Source organism: Gymnodraco acuticeps, unplaced genomic scaffold, assembly GCF_902827175.1.
Source record: "Gymnodraco acuticeps unplaced genomic scaffold, fGymAcu1.1, whole genome shotgun sequence".
Lineage (NCBI taxonomy): Eukaryota > Metazoa > Chordata > Actinopteri > Perciformes > Bathydraconidae > Gymnodraco > Gymnodraco acuticeps.
In genome coordinates, this window is record NW_022990672.1 from 18,202 (window position 1) to 41,632 (window position 23,431).

The window sequence follows — 23,431 nt, forward strand, 5'->3', positions numbered from 1 at the left end:
GACAGATGCTGTAGCGGTTTTGAGTTTTTTTAAAACACAATTCCAGTCAGATCAACTACAGAGCACTGATACAGAGTACACACACTGAAACAGAGAAGTCTACAAACACAGTGTTACTCACACAATTCTAGAAGTCTCCAGTAGCTTTCTTGTCAAAAACGAGTTGCACACCGGTTAAGTTGGCCTTATCAGAGGCCCACAGTTGTATTTACTTTAATTATTTCAAACACAAGCGGCTCATATTAATTTCAAAAGCAAATATTTGGCTGTTGATTCTATAAAGAATGTGTATTTATTATGTATATTGTGTATATGTATATATTCAGCCTCAAGGAGACACTGTCTTTGGTTGTGAAACAGTCAATGTAAACATGGACTTTTAAAGGAAAACAGCTGGGAGACCAGGGGACACTAAAGAGTGACGCACACAGCCGGGAGACCAGGGCTGCTTCTCAGGTCGACTATTTTCATTTCCTCGCTCCTCGGTCCTCGGTCTCACCGGAAGTTGATTTGCCTACGCCATCTTGAGTACCGTCCCATGGCTCTTATTTCTGCCGGAGGACCGAGGATCGAGGAGCGAGGAGCGATCATGGAGGAGCGATAACCGAGGAACCACCAGACCATCCTCTGATGAAATCCTCAGATACTCAGCCCGCCCCCTTACTGTGTATCGCTCACTGATTGGACGAGGCAGTGCATGCACTGATCTGATGCTTCTTGACATGAGAGCAATACCCCAGCGGAGTGAAGAAAATACATGAACCTCACGGGACTCACTCCTCAGTTTATACTGTGTTTTGTTTCAATTCATGTATCATTTAGTTACAAATATGTGATATATCTAAACAACAAAGTGGTCAAACATTTTTTTATTCATTTATTGGAAACATTTTCATGATCGCTTTTTTCGTTTATACATTTTAAGAATGGCGTTTATCTTTTTTGAGAATGACTTCTTATTTTATTTCATGTATTTGGATCTACAACAGATGATACTAATGTTTATGTCAGTAAATGTGTACTAACAGAGGCGGGGGTGTTTGTGGAAATAACGGGTACAGAGCTGGCTGCTGCCAGACGAACCGCTGTGCAGCGTCATCACAAACGGACGTCGCTTCACGTGACGCTCCGGAGGAAAGGAAGTCCCATTGCTCTTAAAACTCATTTCCCTGTGTAACCGGTCTGGTTTGACGCCACATGTGATCTCTGCGTTGTGTTATGTTGTGTAAATGAGAACGACTTCTTTCTTGCCAACCAGGATTTATTCTCTGTGCAAAACAGAATATAATAATTAAAGCAGGAAATGGCTTCATCAGCTTTCTAACTTCACACTTCTCCTCAGTGGGGCCTGAAGCTAACTCAGGAAAGTATACAGAGTTCTAAATTGTATTGTTTGTTATGTAAGTGTAAATTAATGGTTATATTTGTGTATATTGGTTTACAAGGAAAAACTGGTTTGCCACCATGGATAGATGTATATCTGTTAATTGTATTATTTAGAACTCTGTATACTTTCCTGAGTTAGCTTCAGGCCCCACTGAGGAGAAGTGTGAAGTTAGAAAGCTGATGAAGCCATTTCCTGCTTTAATTATTATATTCTGTTTTGCACAGAGAATAAATCCTGGTTGGCAAGAAAGAAGTCGTTCTCATTTACACAACATAACACAACGCAGAGATCACATGTGGCGTCAAACCAGACCGGTTACAGTGGTGCCGTGACCCGGATTCACAGTGCTTCAGACTGTTCCATCGTCGTTCCTGAGGCTGTGGATCAACACCAGCTTGGTCACCAGAGGTTGCTACACGCCACACACTTACTTTCATGTATTGAAGAGAAGGAATTAGATAGAGGAAACTGTTTTTTTTGTTTTGTTTTTTTCTCTCTGTAATTATTTTTACATTCATTGTTTAGAGAGTACATTTGTCATTTCTGTATTTTATTGTATACTGAATTTTGAAGTTTGGTATACAGGGTTAAAAATGACATATGTTACTGGTAAAATGGATGAGGACAATGTTCTAACTGACAGTTTTAGTTTCGGTTTTGGAAGAGGGAAACCCATCAGCGGGTACCCTTTTATACCAGTCAGAGGTACAGCCAGTGCTGGAATTGGGCCGGTACTCACCGGTACGCAGTACCGGCACTTCTGGTTCTGACCCATGGAGTACCGGCACTTCTTGCTCAGTACCGGCATGCTGGCGGTACTCCGGTACTCATGCACCGTGCCAGTACTCAACACTCTCCCGCCGTTCTTATTATACATCCATATATATATATACAGCCGCCCGGTACTCAGTAGATGCGTCATGAGGTGCCGAACGGACATTCTCATCGCTCTAACCGCTGGAGTTTCACAGCGGCTGTCAGCTGTTTACTCCTGTCATTCAAACAGAACGTGCTGGAGAGGGGGCGGGGCTTATCTTCTCCATGTAAATACTGTGGTGGAAACGACTATGTCAAAATTAACCTATTTGACCGTGATTAATAGTAATACACGTTTCAAAATAATAATAATAATAATAATAATGCCGAAGTAACAACATACTGAAAACTGTTAGTAAAACCATGTTTTAATGCTTTACAATTGACATACCTAGATGCACGTGTGTTGTGTTTATGCAGTGCAACTCCCACCCAGTGGGTGGCTATGTAGAGTGATAGAACAGAGCAGGCACGCCCCCGAGAGAAGGAAAGCAAGTCACGTCACAAATTAGCATTTCTAAAATGTTAGCGTGGATTAATAAAAGTGCAAAAAGACAGCGGTTGTCGCCGGAAGAAAACTTCAAATACAGAGAATGCTGTGCCTGTGTTGGAAATTGTGTCTGATGGGGAGCTTTCTTTGGTTGATCCTCCTGCTCCAAGTTCTAGTGCATTAGCATTAGCACTAGCTCCGCCGCCTCCTCCAGAGCCTCTAAAGTTAGCTGCTGCTGGCGCAACTGCCACCACCAACACCGGGCAAAGCGATGCACCTGACTGCTGGACAACGGACCAGGTGCAATATTTTTGCAAGACCAATGCATGGCTCCTTCTTAAAGATAAGAAGCTAGGATGTCGGATATGCAGAGATGTCAAATCTTTGGGAATACACACTGGACAAGGACTGAAACTGTCAACTGAATGGGGTGAGTGTGCAGTGTCTCATTTCGGTGTTGACAAGGGCAAACAACAAGCTAGCCTGAGAAAAAAAAATCAAAGAACATAAAGAATCACAAGCCCATGTAAAAGCTGCTGACATCCTTACATCTGCTTCACGTGAAACTATTCAACATCAAGTGCAGTCTATGCATAAATATGAATTAGACACCACTATCAGAGTTTTTCGAATGGCATATAAAATTGGCAAACATAGCCGGCCATTCACAGACATGCCAATTGATTTGAATGTACAGAAACTGAATGGGCTGAACGTGGGCAGGGTTTTGCACTCCAATAAAACCTGTGGCGAAATCATCGACCACATAGCTCATGAGCTGAAGAAAAAAATGGCAAAAGACATTACAGAAAACCAAAGAAAACTCTGTGTTTTGGTCGATGAATCTACCACTATTAGTGGTAAAACGGTGCTTGTTGTGTGTCTACGCTCAGCATTAGCTGATGCTGAGCCCGAAACGTTTTTTTGGGAGCTGATCGAGTTGGATGGAACAACGGCTGATGACATCACAAAGGCGTTAATGGAGTGTCTTGGAAGAGATTTTAACGAGGACTTTTTAGGTCAGTGTTTCGTTTCTTTTGCATGTGATGGGGCTTCAGTCATGCTAGGGAAGAGAACAGGCGTTGCTACCCAGTTGTGTAGTAAATTCCCAAGCCTGTTTGTGTGGCACTGCTCCAATCATCGTCTAGAGCTGGCAGTTGGGGATGTGGTCAAGGAGGGTCTCAGGGCTCAATCATTTCCAGATCTTTTTTGACAAACTCTATTCCTTGTTCCATGCCTCCCCCAAAAATCAGAGGCAGTTAGCGCAGTGTGCGCAAGCAGTCGGACAGCGTCTCCTGGTGATAGGGCGTGTTTTGTCCATCCGCTGGGTGGCTTCAAGTTAAAGGAGCGTCAGAGCAGTCTGGGAAAACTACCGAGTGCTTCATGATCACTTCACAAATGCTGCAAACGACACGAGCAGGGATTCCAGAGACAGAGCAAAGTACAAGGGCCTGGATGATGTGCTCACATCTGCAACGTTTGTCAGCAATCTGGGACTGATGTACGATGCGCTCACAGAGCTCAGCGACCTCTCTCGGCAACTCCAAAAAAGAGAGATGACACTGCCTACAGCAGATAGGCTCTTAACTCGAGAAATACGAGTTTTTGAATCCATGGTCACCATGCCTGGCCCACACATGACTACAGTTCATACAGCTCTAGCTGAGAAGTCCTTCAAGGGTGTTGCCCTGCGTGAGAATGGCAGGCTTGTACAGATTCATGCAGGTCAGTTTTTCCGCAGTATGGTAGAGAATCTGAGACACAGAATGACTTCCACAACCTCCTCTCATGTCAGCACAAGAGAAATCCCATTACATGGCCGGGAGGCCCGGGACAATCAGCTAATCCAGGACATGAAAGTTATCCATCCTGGAAGTTGGCCTGAAGAGGAGTTAGACGTACAGTATGGGGACGTAGAGGTGCTACGTTTGTGCGAAGTGCTGAAAGTGGACAGAAGAGAGACTGTTCAGGGCTTTCGCGAATACAAGGAAACCAGGGCATCCCGTACACCTGCTGCCATGGAGCCTCTACTGAAAGCAGTCCGAACCATCGCTGTCTCCACTAGTGAGTGTGAGCGGGCATTCAGCTGCATGAACGATATCCTTACTGCAAAAAGGAATGCTCTCTCTGTCAGCCGACTGTCCAGCCTGGTTTTCATTAAATGTAATGGACCATCACTAGGACAGTTCAATCCGGAACAGTATGTGAAGTCCTGGCTGGCAAAGGGAAGGAGAAGTGCTGATGAAAGAGCCTGTCCAGCTCCAGCCCCTGATACTGATGTCCCCAAGGCCTTCTGGAGCCTTTTCTAACAATGTGAAGTATATTGCAAAGCAGCTCACCCAGTGAGAAGACTTTTGGCATAATGTGCCGATTTGTACAGATCCTGGAGATAGAAGGACTTCAGACCAACCAGGGAGTTATCTGATCAGCTTGGTGTTCAATGTAACTCTTTACCATGGCTCAGACTTTGTTACTTGCAGTTACAGTTTCTCATTTTAGATTGTGCAAATTTTGCATTTGTTTTTACATGTTCTTTGTTCATGCTCTTTATCATTTTTCTGAGTTGGAAAGTTAGATTGCATCATAGTTTACTTTATACATATTTGTATTCTTCAGTGGTGAAGTATATTGCAAAGCAGCTCAGCCATGTGAGAAGACTTTTGGCACTTTTTCCTTTTTCGTTTTCTGAGTTGGAAAGTTAGATTGCATTCAAAATGTACAGAAATACTTAATTTTGTTAAAGCTTTTTATAAAAAATGCTTCTGACCAGAGCTTTGTTTCCTTGTCATTAATGTTGAACACCACCAGAGGGGCTCTCACCTGTGTCTTCAGCAGAAGATCTAGACTTTGATTGCTATATTTTCAGTTAATATTGACCTTACTGAGCTTTAGCCATATCCGCTGCCTATCATAAAAAATGTTAAGTACAGTGAACCTTTCTAAAATATACAGTAGTAAAGAGACAAACCCACCAGCATTATAGTAGCCAAATTCTTGTTTGTGGGCTGTATATATAAAATTGACTTGAAAAAGTTGCTGATTTTAGAGTACTGGCACCTTTTTCATTCCAATTCAAGCACTGGGTACAGCTAATGTAGATTCGCCAGCTTTTTGTTCTACTCGCTTGCCAGGTCATGTAGCATCACCTCAGAGGGAGGAGGATTCACATTCAAGCCTTCCAGATACAAATGATGCAGCTTTAAATAACCTGATAACACACATTGCTCAGCAGGTAGGACAGACTATAAGAGATCAGTTAAGGGGGGAATGTGAAGAGAGGGGTGTTGGAGCCACACCAGCTCAGAGCGGTGTTGGCCAGTTACCCAGTGACCACACTTACCTCAACTTGACTGGTGCAAAGTTAGTGTTGCAGTCAGATGTGAGAGAGCCTCCAGTCTTCAGAGGAGATGGATCTGACAAGAATACAGTCTGTGAGTGGGAAGAGTTAATGGGAGTGTATTTCAGGAAACGAGCCACACCTCTGAGAGAACAGCACATTGAGATCATGTCTAAGTTAATGGGCAAGGCTAAAGACATAGTGAGGATAACTCTGAGGAGCTGCCCATCCATGAAGCCTCAAGATAACCCACAATTGATCTATGACATCCTCAGACAACACTTTAGTGATGTGACCTATTCATGTATGCCCATGGCTGATTTCTACAGTACAGTTCCAGTGGCAGGAGAGTCCTCCGTAGAGTACTGGCTTCGGCTAAACAAGGCAGTTGATGCAGCGGAGGAGGGCTTGAAGAGGCTAGGGCGGAAGATGGAGGATTCTTGTCAGGAAGTAGCGATGATGTTTGTCAAATACTGCCCAGATCCCACCCTTGCTGCTGTTTTCAAGTTTAAGGCACCAGATAAGTGGACAGCTAGTGAAATCCAAGAGCATATTGATCGCTACCAAACTGAAATGAAAGAACAGGTGCTTTCCAAATCAAAGAGAGTTAAACCAGTGACAGTTCATGTCCAGGTTTCCGCACCTGACGTTTCAGAGATAGTATGTCACCCACGGGAGCCATCTATGCAAGGTGAGGACAGCACAGCATCCAAGCCCTCTTGTAATGATGACTGTATGAAAATGTTAGTCAGTTTATTTGACAGAGCATTGTCACAGAACAACCAGGTTACACACAAACCACTCCCCTCTGATCCATTTCAACCGAAAGCCTGCAGGGTCTGCCAGTCTCTAGATCATTCCACCCTTGCACACTGCAGGCAGAAACGCCTCTGCTTAGTGTGCTTCGAGCCAAACCACATCAAGAAGAACTGTCCTAACCGTCAGGCTGGCCGAGGTTCTCCGGCTTTCCCGCCACAGAATTCTCAACCTTTAAACTAACTGGCCCGCATTTAGTGAGGGAATGTGTGGGAAACAGAGAAGAAACCCTCAACAGTGGTGATATTGAAACTCATTATATAAAAGCATGCGCAGCAGCACCAGCCGATGCTAAAGTAATAGTGCAAAATACACAGAGAGTGGGCCCTTTTGATGAGTTGTTTTACACCCCTGTTAGCATTAACAACACATTTCAGGTGCAGGGGATGCTTGACTCTGGTTCCATGGCTTGTACTCTCAGCGAGCAGGCAGAGCAGAAGATGTTGAGTGAGAATATACTCTCAGAATCCATTCCTTTGACTCAAGAGATTGTGCTAATAGGCTGTGGAGGGACACTTAGCAAACCCAAGTGTATGTACGAAGTGGAAATGAAACTGTATGGGGAGAGCTGTATCGTACCTGTCCTTGTGGTGCCTGGCCAACGAGATGACTTAATCATAGGCACAAATGTCATCAGATTTATCATGCATCAGCTGAAAATAACCAGTGACTATTGGCGCCTGGTTTCCAGTGGAAATCTTCTCCCAGAGTGTGAACAGTTCCTTGATCTCATGGCAAACTCATCCAGGTGGAGAGGCGAGGAGCTTCCAGACAGAATCGGGACCGTTAAACTCCAGCATGCGGTTACGCTGTTGGCTAAGAAAGAACATCTTGTTTGGGGTAAGTTGCCAAATAACGCTCCCATGTCTCCAGGCAGCACAGTAATAGTTGAGCCCACCTCATCCAAGTGCATGCCTCGTAACATCATGATCGGTCGTGTTATTACACCATTGTGGGGTGACAGATGGATCCCAATGAAAGTCACAAACGTGTCAGACAAGCCTATCACCCTGAAAAGAAACAGCAAGTTGGCCGACGTGTTCCCCTGTCTAGCTGTTGAAGAGTTTGAGGTTTTTCAAGGTACCAGCCAACTCAACAACGTTAAGGAGGAGGAAAGTCATGGCAAGGCTAAACCTACAGATTTCAAGCAGCGACTACAACAGGTTGGACTGACTGAGGTTGATATCGATCAGTGCCAGGCTGGCCAAGGAGGAAAGAAGAGGTTGGTTCGCGCTGCTTGAAAAGTACAATGACATTTTCTCCAAACATGCTCTGGACTGCGGTGAGGCAGAGGGCTTCATGCACCGCATCAGGCTCACTGATGAGAGACCATTCCGTCTCCCTTACCGGCGGGTGCCACCAGCCCATTACCAGAAACTGCGACAGGTCCTTTCAGAAATGGAAGAACAGGAGATCATCAGGAAGTCAGTAAGTGATTATGCCTCTCCCCTTGTACTTGTGTGGAAAAAAGATGGCAGTTTGAGACTCTGCACAGACTTCGGGTGGCTGAATGCAAGGACGCTCAAGGATGCGCACCCATTACCACACCAGTCAGACTGCTTGGCTTCCCTGGGTGGGAACACCTACTTCAGCACAATGGATCTGACCTCTGGCTTCTATAACATCCCAATGGCAGAGGAGGACAAGAAATACACTGCATTCACTACTCCAATGGGACTGTATGAATTCAACAGGATGCCCCAAGGTTTGTGCAACAGTCCTGCCTCATTCATGCGCATGATGCTCAGCATATTTGGAGACCTGAACTTCAGCAGTTTGCTGTGTTATCTTGATGATCTGCTTGTGTTTGCTGCAACTGAAGAAGAGGCGTTGGAGAGGCTGGAGGTTGTTTTTCAGCGGCTCAGGCTTCACAACCTTAAACTGAGTCCAAAGAAATGCCACCTGATGAGATCTTCAGTCAAGTTCCTAGGTCACATTATAGATGGTAATGGAGTGGCTATGGATCCAGCAAAAGTTGAGGTCATATCAAAAATGTCAAAGTTGGACCTGATGGAAGACGATGGTTGCACACCATCAGTAAAGAGGATAAAGTATTTTCTGGGGATGGTGTTCTACTATCAACATTTTATCTCTAACTGTTCTGCTATGGCCAAGCCACTGTTTGCTCTTACTGCAGGCCAAAAGAGACGAGGGAGAGTCAAACTAAACTCCAATACCGGCTCCTTCAGGAAACTGAAACCCTCTGATTGGACAGAGGAATGTGATGCGGCTCTTTGTAATCTGAAAGACAGTCTCTTGAGCTACGTCGTCCTCTCACACCTAGATTTCTCTCGCCCTCTGATTCTATCTATTGATGCCTCTCTGGACGGGCTAGGGGCCGTGCTATCACAGATACCAGCTGGTGAAGAGAAAGCACGTCCCATTGCATTTGCAAGTAAGACTCTCAGTGGCTCTCAGAAGAGATATCCCGCCCATAGGCTTGAGTTTCTGGCCCTGAAATGGAGTGTGTGTGAACAATTTAGCCATTGGTTAAAAGGCCATGAATTTACAGTATGGACTGATAATAACCCTCTTACCTACATCCTGACGAAACCGAAGCTTGATGCGTGCGAACAGCGCTGGGTGTCTAGGCTCGCTCCTTACACATTCGACCTGAGACATATACCTGGCACCAAGAACATAGTGGCTGATGCTCTCAGCAGAGATCCTTTCGCAAGATCAGTAAGCCACAGGCTCATCACAGAGCAGTACAGTCACCTTCTTGCTGAAGCCGAGGGTGTTAGTCACGACGGCATTCAAGACACTTTCCGACTCAAAGTCCAGTGTCAGCAGATGAAGAAGTTACCTGGTGGCAGCATTAAGTCTCAATCTGACCCCCTCATGTGTCACAGTGATTCTGTAGCTGTCAAGGCTCTTTTAGATGTTCATGCTCAGTGGGAGATTGCTGCCGAGACGAGAGCTGTGGAGTTGGCTCAGACTGTCCAGGATCTGTTGCTGCCGGGCCAAGACTCCCTTCCTGTGTTCTCGTTAGAGGAACTCAAGCACAGTCAGGAATTTGATCTCATTATTTCAAAACTCCTACCATTTGTGCTTCGCAACCGCCGTCCTTCCAGACGTGAACGATCAGGACTAGATGCCAAAGTTATGGTTCTCATCAAACAATGGGAGAGACTGAAGGTTCAGAATGGTGTCCTCTATCGGGTCACCAAGGATAATTTCAGTAAACAAAAGAGGCATCAGTATGTTCTGCCTGACAGTCTTAAAGAAAAAGCATTACATGGCATTCATGATGTTGCTGGGCATCAGGGACAGGCTAGGACCTTGCATCTAGCAAGACAGCGGTTCTTTTGGCCGAAGATGGAGTCTGATGTCAAAGAGTATGTCAAATGCTGTCAAAGGTGCATTCTGGCGAAGACACCAGAACCCTCGGCTCGAGCCCCACTTGAAAGCATCAGGACGTCTGCCCCCATGGAGTTAGTGTGCATAGACTTCTGGAGTGCGGAGGATAGTAAGCAGCACTCAGTGGATGTTCTTGTCTTGACAGACCACTTCACAAAGCTAGCCCACGCTTTTCCATGCACTAATCAGACTGCAAAACAGGTCGCCAAGAAGCTGTGGGATCACGTGTTTTGTGTGTATGGCTTTCCAGAGCGTGTTCACTCCGATCAGGGAGCTAATTTTGAGAGTGAGCTCATAGCAGAATTGCTCAAACTTTCCGGAGTCTCCAAATCACACACTACTGCATACCATCCAATGGGAAATGGAGGAACAGAAAGATTCAATCGAACACTTGGGAATATGCTGCGGTCTCTCTCTCTAAAAGAGAAACACAAGTGGCCTCAACAGATACAAGCTCTGACTTTTGCATATAATGCAACAGTACATGAAACAACAGGATATGCACCGTTCCAGCTTATGTTCGGCAGAACCCCGAGGCTCCCTGTGGATGTGATGTTCAAGCAAGTGTTGCATGATCCAGTGGTTGTTGATTACAAAAGCTATGCCAAAACGCTCATGTCAGATCTTCATGAAGCAGTAAGAATTGCCCAAGAACACAGCATCAAAGAACAGGACAAACAAGCAAGTGGTTACAACAGAAAAGTGAGAGGCATTCACCTGAACTTAGGGGACAGAGTGCTCATTGCAAACAAAGGTGAGAGAGGAAAGAAGAAACTGGCTGACAAATGGAGTGCAATTGTGTACACAGTTAAAGACAGAAACCTGCAGACACACACATACAAGCTGGTGGACAGTAGTGGAAACACTAAGATAGTTCATCGAAACCTGGTCTTAGACATCAGCTTTTTGCCTGTGGTGACAACTGGAGAAGAATTGTGTGATACTGAAGTGGAGGAAAGGTCGTATACGACTGATTCCCTGGACTCTTTGGAGGAGGAGGATTCAAGAGGCAGGACCAGTACGTGGATAATGAGTGGATCAGAGGAAACCCGGAGTCAAATGATTATGAGTGAACGATCGTCTGAGGTGGATCAGTCAAGTCAGGGCATTCCAGAAGTGGACTGGTCTGCAGATGGTCCAATTCAGTGCTTCCCAAATGACCAGAACCGGTCCAGCAGAGACACTAACTTCGACAGTTTAGTTGCAGGGGCTGACTCAGACTCATCATTCATGTCACATGTACATTCAGGACACCTAAACACTCAGTCACATCCTGCAGACACAGGTCATGTCACAGTTACACAGGTACAATCGACAGTAGAAACTGAACCTGTAGTCAGGACAAGGGCAGGCAGGGTTAGCAAAAGAATCAATCGACTCATTGAGTCCATGGTCCAAAAGCCTTTTGATTTAAGGGGTTTTGTGAGTTCAGTTAACAAGAGATCTCAGTCACTACTTACACTGTTTTAAAGTGACAAGCTTGTAGTTTTTTGTTTTTGTTTGTACCTCTGATCTGGTAAATATGCCTTTTTAAGGGACAATGTCTAATGTATGTGTTTTGTGTAATATGTTACATGTTTGAGAGTAGCAGGGAGTGTTATGTGTGTACAAGGCATCATATTAATCTAGGAGGGACTAAGGCTTGATCTCCCTTATGTTTTCTCTGAACCTATATAGTAGGTGGCTTTTACAGCCGATGGTAAAGCTAAGAGTTTTTCAGTTAACCCTGCACAAGTTTGATGTCAGTTGTCTTGGAGGTCAGAATGGTTTATTCAGAGGTACACTATGGTCTGGATTTTTGCGAAATATAGGAGGGGTGTATGTAACCAATGTATAACTTCACTTGTTTATATTTCAGTAAAATCATTGTCCATACTTTATTTGTAAAACTTGTCACTGTCACTTTATTTTTTAGATGCTTTTATTTTGAAAAGTACGTTTTATTTTGGTACTCATGGCACCGGCACATTTCTGCAGACTCGCGCTACTTTCCTCAGTTAGCTTCAGGCCCCACTGAGGAGAAGTAAGTGGAACGAGTGGTGTCATAAATGTTGTATTTTATATGTTAATAGATTGTTTAATGTTACACTTCACACAAGCCAAACCTATTTGCAGTTAATATCTATATTTTGCCGTGTGTGACTGTAGTTTATATAATGTGCAGCGCTTCAAACAGTGTTTGGAGCGCTGCACATTATATAAACTACAGTCAGTGTAACATTAAACAATCTATTAACATATAAAATACAACATTTATGACACCACTCGTTCCACTTACTTCTCCTCAGTGGGGCCTGAAGCTAACTGAGGAAAGTAGCGCGAGTCTGCAGAAATGTGCCGGTGCCATGAGTACCAAAATAAAACGTACTTTTCAAAATAAAAGCATCTAAAAAATAAAGTGACAGTGACAAGTTTTACAAATAAAGTATGGACAATGATTTTACTGAAATATAAACAAGTGAAGTTATACATTGGTTACACCTGCTTCTCGTAAGGATTTCATTTAATCGACCTGAGAAGCAGCGTCGTTTCCCTGCGTGTAGTCCCTCCCACCAGGGAAGCATGGAGGGACGCCAGGAAACCACGAGAAGCAGGGAAATGAGTTGTAAGAGCAATGGGACGTCCTTTCCTCCGGAGCGTCACGTGAAGCGACGTCAGTTTGTGATGACGCTGCACAGTTGATCGTCTGACAGCAGCTCTGTCCCCGTTATTTCCACACACCCCCCTCCCCTCTGTTAGTACACATTTACTGACACAAATATTTGTATCATCTGTTGTAGACCCCAATAAATAAAATAAAATAAGAACTAATTCTCAAAAAAGATAAACGCCATTCTTAAAATGTATAAACGAACAATAGTTTGATTAATATTGATTAGAGTGCACAATGGAGAGGCGAAGTCCCTCCCCTTCCGAAAGCCTCCATGGGACCCCGGAAGCGGAAAATTATACATTGAAGTCAATGGAGAGAGAAAGGTTATCTTTTGATCCCGTTTGAATTGTGCCACGAATGACACATATGATGTTTGTCCATTTAAAAGAACATTTTGCAAGTCAAAAAAATAAAAATGTGTCTTAAAACTGTGAAGTTACACATTTTTTTGTGTGAAACCGCTCAGTGAACTACAGGTCTCTGGTCTCGCACAATACGCGTCACCAACATAAAGATGGCCGTCACGTTAGCACATTTCACCACATTCTTTCAGAATGAGAATAACATTATTTTACGAGGTGAAAATCACTACAAGTCTGGGCACGTTGAGAGCCAGCATGCGGGACCGGCTTTACAAGGTTTCGGTGAGTAATATGAGTGCAATGTTTAACGTTAATGTCAGCTAGCTAACATTAGCTAACAAGGTACACTAACGTGTTTTGTTTTAGCAACTAGTTTTCTCCTTAAGAACTTCGTGGTCTCTGTGTATGCTGTGGATAACATTAGTGTTCACAAGAACAAGATACACTCCCGTGTTTTGGTTTAGTTGCTCTTCAGATTGAAGCGGCCAGTTTTATATCGACTATACTGTATGTGTGATCTCCTTTTTCTCGTTTGTGTCATTTGAGTTTATTTGCTGTGTGTAGATTCAAGGATTTTGGTTATCTAGGCACAGCTGTGTGTGACTCCCTCTGGTACACCGGTATGTGTTTTCCTAATGTAGAGAGCATTGATTAATTAATAAACTACACACTGAGTCTAGATCCTGACCAAATCCTTTTTTATTGTTGATCAAATGTTTTTCAAAAATGTATTCATACACATTTAGAAAAATACAATGTACAATCACAACCAATACAACATAAATTACAAAAAATACAGAAAAACAAACAATAACAACAGACAAGAGGACAACACTATGGACAAATAAACCCTCCCACCCCCAGATCCGGACCATCCTTGTATTATTGCTCATTCAATCTATTATAGCATGCTAACAAATGGTACTTACTTTATTTTTACAGATCTGCATGGGAGACGATGGCGCGATGCAGAGCGCTGTCTGTGATTGTGCACAGGAGATGTACAAATGCAGCCACGCTGCAGCAATTGGCAATATTTGCCATGTGGCAGATCAGCTCCACAGATGTTGAGTGCCAGTGGAGGAAGCCTGGCACTTAAAAAGTAGTCCAGCCGGTTGTCTCAACTTTACCAACAGCGAGAGGAGACATACAACCCACTGGCCAGAGACATCGCCAACTGTCAACTGGGGGGTTGTAAACGAAGCCGAAGGGGTGAAGGCTTTTGTGGAGGCTTTTGTGGAGGCCTATCAAGTGACAGTGTTCGAATCGAGTCTGGTCTCTTTGTGAGTGAGTCGGGTGTTTTGGGAGCATCACCCGATGGACTTGTGCAGCCATCTGCCCTGCTGGAGGTGAAGTGTCCACACAGCCAGAGGAACATGACCATCGCGGAGGCAGTCCAGTTACCATCCTTCTGTCTCCGTGCGGAGGGTGGGTCATATATTCTCAAAGAGAATCACCCATACTGGCACCAGGTCCAAGGGCAGCTGCATATCACAGACCGGAGTCTCTGCTACTTTGTTGTGTGGACCACGAAGGAGGCGATCATCATCCCCATCCCCAAAGACCCTGCATGGCATGGAAAACTCCTCCTCCTGGAACAATTCTACACCCAGCATATGCTCCCTGTGTTGGCCAGTAGAGAGGAGGACATTTCAATAAACATACTCTTAACACCCTCGGACTCTGCGTTGTGTTTCGTATGTGTGATGGGGTGTTATGCAGGGGGGAGGAAAACAGGACACAGCAGATTGGGATTGTGGTGGAGATGCTGAGCAGTTATTTAATTGTTGCATGTAATTATTATTATACTGTGTGCTTCTTAGTTATTCCATCTTTTGCTGTAACATGGATCTGTATGTAACTCTATATTTACTTGTTATCTAACACACTTCCTTCTACATCATACACCATCATTATACATAGGATATATATATTTGTATACATATCTGTAAAATGTATAATTTTATTTAAACGTCTTTTTGATCTCTCAAACTGAGTAAGATTGACAATAAAGTTGACTTTGAAAAATATATATATATTCTTTATGAAAATAGTTGACTGTTGTCAAATGAATCCAAATGAAACGTTGGACTGAACTACAACTACGCCTTTAAATCTCTACGGACTGTTTTTCAGTGGGATGGCAAGTTCCTATCTTTAAACATTTATTAGTTTTTTCTCAGAACAGATTTGATTTTCTGAAGTTAATTTAACTTTGCCGACCATGTAAGGTCATCATTAAAAGGTACAATCAATTTGTTTATGGTTGACTAAAATAATGAAAAACATTCATTTGGATAATTTACTGACAGAATAAGAAACTCAATGATGCTCTACTCACCTGTTCCTTTTTTACAAAGTGAAACAGTTGAAACGAGATTTTAGTAAACTTAAAAACAACCTTCTCCAAAAGCTATCAAGGAATATACCAAATACTTGTTTTAGAACTTTATTACATATTTGTATATAAATAGTTTGAATGATCCATAATTGACAGAAGCTTGTGTTTACACTGACCTGTTACTCATATATTAATGTCTTTGTAACTTCAGTAAACCACTACCTCACTAATTTCTTTCATTCATCACGGTTCAGTAAACTAAGTGATACATGAACCAGTTTAATCATATTATAAACGTAGGATTGCAAACTCTTTGAAAATGTAGGTGGCCTTAAAAGCTGTTGTGTTTGGTGGCTGGTCTCAGGTCAGTCTAAGCCCTCTCTCCGCGGATCGGCGGGCCAGCTGGATGTCCTGGGCATGATGGTGACCCTCTTGCTTGGTTCATCTCTTACTGGGGGGCAGCTACATGGATGTCGGTGCAGTCCACAATCATTGCGCAGTTGAAGGCAGAATGAATTTATTATTGACTCCGAATGAAGCACAACTTCATGTCATACAATACAATGACTTTTATTGTAATTGTGTAAAAAAATATGAGCATTGATTAGCACAGCAGGACCTGCAGGAACAGAGAACGGTGATGGATGGAGCTGGGAAGAGAGAAGAATAAAGAAAACAGATCAACTTTATTATCGGATATTAAAAATTCAATTTCAAAACAAGTTGCCGCTCCTACAGTTATCTAGTATGTAAAGATGATTTCACATGACCTATGCAAAATATCACACTCAATACATGTGTGTCTCTGGGGGGTGCATTGTGCCTTTGATGTATATAAATAATATACCATAACCAAATACTATTACGTACAGTGGAAATCAGGTTGCCAGAGCAGGTCAGTGTGCATGTTCCTCAACGTCTCAGCAGTTACAGGTGAGGTAAAGAAAATAAAAGAGAAAAAGGTCAGTAACAACACTTTAAGTAACAACACTTTGAATAATTATCTCTTCTAACAATTTTCTCTCAATAAGCACAGAACGACGTCTTTCCAACAAAACAGATTGTCATCACAATGAACACGTCCAGAAGAATGTCATGCAAAGCTCCCTGCCTGCCTTCGACTCTCCCTGAACTGCTTCCTTAGCACCCGGTGGAGGCGCGCAGTAGGCTTACTCTTCAAATGTTTCACGAAATACTTACCATCATGTTTGGTTACTGTTTAACATTTTGGTTTACTTCATGTAATATAAATAATAACTTTCATGGTAAGGCTACTAAAAATGACAAGGCTAAGTAATGTAATGCTAACTAACGTGCTCGCTACTCGTCGCTACTAGCTAGGTAGCTAACTTGACTATGTTCCATTGCACAACATGTATATTACCTATGATATTACCTGATATGTCTGATCCAGCGACTCCTGGTCCCTTTCATCAGACGGGAATCGATAGAAGGGAGCAGTGGTATGATCACTTTTATGACTACAACCTGGCTACCAAAGCACACAGGCATCTTGTAACAAGTGATTTATTTTAGCGATCTATAATTTATTGGGAGGGAATAAATCAGTTATGAGATCTTTTCTTCTTCGCTTTAATTACGAGTCTTATTATAAATCACCCGAGCCATACCTTGTGACATCAACTTACGCGTACCAGAATGGGATTTGGGATTGTAGTCTTTTGTAGTAGCGATTTTTCATAGTCTTATATTTCAGCAGTTTTTACGACAAAATGTTGACTTTTTTTTTGACATGGAAATGATTGTTAAGATTGACAAACATTCATATGTGTAGTTCGTGGCACAATTCAAACGGGATCAAAAGATATGTGTTCTCTCTCCATTGAATTCAATGTAAATGTTTCGCTTCCGGGGTCCCATGGTCCGGAAGTAGATGGGCGTGACTTCGCCTCTCCATAGAAATAAAATAATTGAGAGAAGAAAAGAGATATGTTATCTATCAAAACCCAGTTAGATTAACATTCATTGGATTGCACACTTTGTTTGTTTGGATATGTAGTAAATTAACATTTTAATAGCACTTAATGACTGACTGAATGGAAATGACAATAAATGAAAATGTAAAACGAAAAAAGCGATCATGAAAATGTTTCCAAAAAATGAATTAAATTATTTTTGACCACTTTGTTGTTCAGATATATCACATATTTGTAACTAAATGATACATGAATTGAAACAAAACAGGGTATAAACTGAGGAGTGACTCCCGTGAGGTTCATGTATTTTCTTCACTCTGCTCTCATGTCAAGAAGCATCAGATCAGTGCATGCACTGCCTCGTCCAATCAGTGAGCGATACACAGTAAGGGGGCGGGGTGAGTATCTGAGGATTTCATCGGAGGATGGTCTGGTGGTTCCTCGGTTATCGCTCCTCCATGATCGCTCCTCGGTCCTCCGGCAGAAATAAGAGCCATGGGACGGTACTCAAGATGGCGCAGGCAAATCAACTTCCGGTGAGACCGAGGAGCGAGGAAATGAAAATAGTCGACCTGAGAAGCAGCCCAGGGGACACTAAAGAGTGACGCACACAGCTGGGAGACCAGAGAGGCTTCTCAATACTCAAATTTCCCCTCCTCGACTCCCCTCCTCGGTTCCCCTCCTCGAGACTTAGACCCGCCCACAGGAGATGCGAGCGGAGGACTGAGGAGGGGAACCGAGGAGAGAGGAGGGGAAGCAGCAGACGTTTAAAGAAATGAGAACTCCTCTCCTCTGAGCGGTCATTTTAAAGAGACGTCCGTTCATTATTACGTGGCAACAGCTGCATCAGCTGTCGAGTGTTTTGTCATAGCGCTGTATCTCTGTCAGATCAGCTGAACATTGTTCCCCCACATATTTACTTTGAATTCATTGAGAGTGCAGTATAATGAGACAATAACAGGCCACAGATGCGGACACACACACACAAATATATTTATATAAATATATACAATTTAAAGTATGAGAGCACTCTCATAATAACGTAACACAATCAGAGACTGGATATATCCCCCCCCCCCCCTCTCTCTCTCTCTCTGGTCGCTGAAATGGGGAATTGAAATTACGGGCCAAAAGTTGTATTTACAAGTAGGCCTATTAAAAGTAAGCAGAGGACACCAAACCAACTGAGACCCGTCTGTCCGCCGCATTTACGCACTGTACAACACACACCTACACACTGTACCACACACACCTACACACTGTACCACACACACCTATAGCTCCTAAAGCATAAGCCGTTGTGTATTTTATTATGTGAAGCAATGGTCTTAGAAAAATATCGACTCTTTGTTTGTAGATATCTACTAAACTAAAGCAAATAAAGAGAGTCGGCCTGTTATACTGAGTGATATTATACACACTGCTCTGCGTTCTGCATGGACCTCACAGCTGTTCTCTCTGGAAACATCGCGACGCGATGAAAGCAGTTTCTAAAATAATATCCAGGGGATGCCTGCATAGCTGTCATTGGCTGAGATAAGTCCGGCCGTGCGTCACGCCTCCACCGTTCCCGGAAATGCATCCGTGGAGAAGCCGTGGAGGAACCATCAGTGTATCCTCGGTTAGAGCTCCTCCAGAGAGCCTCCTCGACGCTCGATGCTCGGTCCTCGGTGTGCATTTAGAGAAATGAGATGTCCTTCAAAATGGCGCGCTGAAATTCATTTCCGGGTCACTACCGGAGGACCGAGGAGTCGAGGAGGAGAAATTTGATTATTGAGAAGCCTCTCAGGGGACACTAAAGAGTGACGCACACAGCTGGGAGACCAGGGGACACTAAAGAGTGACCCACACAGCTGGGAGACCAGGGGACACTAAAGAGTGAGGCACACAGCTGGGAGACCAGGGGACACTAAAGAGTGAGGCACACAGCTGGGAGACCAGGGGACACTAAAGAGTGAGGCACACAGCTGGGAGACCAGGGGACACTAAAGAGTGAGGCACACAGCTGGGAGACCAGGGGACACTAAAGAGTGACCGGACTGTTCCCTCCGTCTCCATCTAACATTCATCTTCCTCTTCATGAATGTACCGAGCTCGGCAGAATCTGCACCTGGCTCGCCGATAATAAATTATCATTACACCTGGGTAAAACAGAGTCCATTCTCTTCGGTTCGAAACATAATCTCAGCAAATCCGACGACTTCTCAGTTGCAGTGGGCGACATTATTGTCACAAGTAAGAAGGAAATGACATACCTAGGATCTATTCTTGAGGCAAACCTCTCCTGTGACAAAATGGCATCCAATGTAATAAAAAAAGTCAATCAAAGAACTAGATTCCTATACCGGATCTCCTCTCTGGTAAACAAGAACACCCTGAAAACTCTGGCAGGAGCACTCATTCAAGGGTACTATGACTATGCTTGCACGTCATGGTACCATAGCACCTCCAAGGCGCTAAAAATAAAACTTCAAACATCGCAAAATAAACTCGTCAGACTACTGCTTGACCTTTCATCTAGAACCCACCTCACCTCTGCCCACTTTGACAACCTAGGATGGCTTAGAGTAGACGACAGAGTACAGCTACTTGCAATGGGCTTGGTCTACAAGATCCACTACACCTCTATGGTACCCATACATGTCAAAATTCTTCCCAAAGGTCAAGGAATACCATGATCATAACACCAGAGGGAGCTCCACAAATCATGTGAAACCCAGATTTGGCACAAAAAAGGGGGAATACACGTTTCGCAATGATGCCACATCAAGGTGGAACGCTCTTCCCACAACTGTAAAGGAAAGTAAAACTATACTTACCTTCAAAACCTCTCTTAAAGAGCACCTTCGGGGGAGAGCATTGCAAAACTGGCCCCGGTAATGGTACAAATCTCAACCTGTCGTTCAATGGACAGCTTCCCCCCCCCCCCCATCTATGTATATACTCGCATTTTAGACTCTGTTACTAACTGTATATCTGTAGACTTGGTATGTCTTAAATGTCCGGTTAGGATGTATTAGAACGAAATCTAAAATGAAAATTGTAAATAAGCAATCTTAAAAAAAATTACAAAACCATTGCACACAATTTAAACCAATCAATGTTGTGTAATCAACAAGGATAATCTGGTGTTTTTGAGTCGATGAGTAGTTCAGATATCACTGTAAAATCAATCGACAGTAAGGAGAATACTCACTTCCGGGTGTAAAATCCTCCGTTATCCAATGGGAATGGACGTTCACAATGCTCTCCGTAATACAATAAAGGGGACAGGATCAAATCGGAATATAATGTTCTTTTAAAAAACGTTAACTAAAAGGGAACAATCTATTGGACACAGCTGAAGCTCTGGCCTTCCTTAAAAACTAACTAATTCAATAAAAATCACAGTTACACACAATGCACTGTTTTTTGAGAACAAAAATTCGTAAGTAATGCACCATAATACATTCTGACGAAAAATAAAAATTATTATGAATACAAATAAAATAAAAGAAGCCTCCCGTGAGTTACTACAAGCTATAAAGTAGATTTAAAAAACGTTTTATAGAATAAAAGCTCACTGCAGGACGTTGTAGAAATGCGTGTGTGCACCACGACAAAGGAGCCTCGTTCACTTTACATTGGGGTTGTTTGCGTGGTGCAGACACGTAAATGTAACAAAGTTCGTGAGTCCACCACGCAATGCGGTGTTAAGGAGTCGTGGTGGAGTCACGCATTCTGGTGAGATCAGGTTGAAAAAACCACCTGTATGTAAATTGTAAATAAGCCATCTGTATGTCAAATATGTCTTATATGTCTTAAATGATATGATGAATTGGAAATGGGGGACCCTGATGTAAACAAGACGAAAGTCTTTCTCTGGTCTGCATCCCCTTAACAATTGTATGTTTTGAGCTGTACTGTACTGTACCCAATATACAAGCTGTTAATACACTTTCAATCAATCAATCAAACCGTCTCACAGTTGTAGTTTTAAAGCTTAAGGCATGCAAGTATGTGAGGAATGTTTGCAGTGTGACTCGTGACATCTGACTCTCCGTGCCGAAGGGAACTGTGAGTATGAGATTAATGCAGCTTCAAAAACACTGAGATATATGAGAGACGAATTGATCCAAATAGTTTAGGGCTATTAAATCAGGTTTTTACTTTGAATATTTAAAGATCTTAAGTGTAACTAAATGTCATATCTTATTTGTTGGCAAACTTAATTATGTTATTATGGGAATTATTTTTAATTGACGACATTTTACCATTTCATTAGCGGACATAATTAACTTTTAACACAGTTACGGCATTAAATCAGAATCATAAAATATATTTATCCCGAGGGAAATTGGGTTTTGTTGCTTCAGTTTTGAATCAAATAAATAATATACAAAATAGAAAACACATATTTGTATTAATATAAGAAGTGAAAGCCCTCAAATATCATGAGGACGACAGCATCACCTCTTCACCTTCGAAATCAGCAAATGTTGTTATTTGGTTATGAAAATAAATTCTGATTAACATATATTGTATCTGGTTATTAATTAAGTCCATTAACGGTAACAAATGTAGGCTTTTATATGCAAATGTGGCGATGATAACACATCGGATTCATTCAAATACAACGCATAATTAAACCAGTATATTTAATAAAGAGGCGAGCACATAATGAAACTTAATTTGTGTACACATGAACGTGTTAAAGAAGGCAGCCTGGAATAACAATACTAAATTGCAGTCCTTTAGCATTAGTTTAAACAGCCCTGAGTGTGTGTTATATTAACATTCCCTCACGTGTGCATCTGGACGTCAGCGTGTGCACCCGGAGCAATCTCACACCGTCTGTCAAATGAATATTCCTTGATTTCCGCTCATTTTCTGACCTTCTTATTTCCCTTCTCCCTCCTCGAGGATCACATGGATCATCACTTGATTTGCTTGAAGTGCTGCAGAGCGGCCAGAAGAGCCCTTGTGATTTCAAGCTTTGCTGAAGAACACCTCCATCAACGCAAGTGCTCTCAAACACGGGTATGTCCTTGCTTTATCCCACCAAGTGTTATGACCGTATGGGCAGGCTGGTAAAAATAATATCACAGTGCAGGACAGAAATCCTTTTAAAATTGCTAAAAAAAAACATTTTATTTTTCCCACAGAGACGAGATGTCCTCCCAAGTAATTGCCTCCATGATTGACAGGTATGTAAAATACACTAGATAAGAGTCCTCCAGTGCTGATAGAAGTGTCAGCTTTTTGGGTTGAACAGAAGTTTTGTTAAAGTGCGTCGTTGAAATAAAGTGCCTTTCAATGGAAGTTCAACAGCTCGTTAACAAAGAAAGGATTTATGATTGAAGTGTCCAATTAGACGTTTGTATTACCTCAAAGCAGATTTGCTGGGGACTGGAGCCATCAATTATAATACAATGAATATTTGAATACCTTTACAGTTTTGCACTTTTAATTTGTTTTTTGGGACAGTTGACTTTCATCCAGAGGCTTTCGGAGGATGCCCAGTATGTTTCTCGTTTGTTAAAACTAAAATAAATCAGCATTCAAGCAGACAAATTTAAATCCAGCCGAACAAATAACACACAAAACATTTAAATCAAAAATCACTTTTTCTCCTGACCACGCTCCCTTTAAACAGACCCTGTGTTTGTAGTGCATGTGAATGGTCTGCTGAGACTGAAATCCCTGTGTAGGATGCATATTGTTAACCATTAAAAGGGCAAGGGGTGTAACGGTATCCGTATTCGTCCCGTACCGTCACGGTTCGGACGTCACGGTTCGGCACACGCAGTCACGCGACGAATACGCCTTTTTTTATGAGTGGGAAAACAGTCTGTCATTCAGGGCAGTATCCACTACACTATATATAATCCAGGGGGCGGTATTGCGCCTAAAAGCTGTTTGCCAGCCGCCCTTAAACAACAAATGAAGAACA

The 23,431-nt window shown here is 42.8% G+C and overlaps 1 protein-coding gene across 1 annotated transcript; it reads left to right on the forward strand.

The window, feature by feature from the left end:
• The first annotated feature begins 1,178 nt into the window (after positions 1 to 1,178).
• On the forward strand, positions 1,179 to 7,097 carry LOC117555027. The gene is made up of 2 exons (XM_034229682.1): positions 1,179 to 2,092; positions 5,777 to 7,097. Exons 1-2 carry the CDS (start codon positions 1,981 to 1,983, stop codon positions 7,027 to 7,029), a joined length of 1,365 nt encoding a protein of 454 aa, XP_034085573.1. The 5' UTR covers positions 1,179 to 1,980; the 3' UTR covers positions 7,030 to 7,097.
• Positions 7,098 to 23,431: the final 16,334 nt, after the last annotated feature.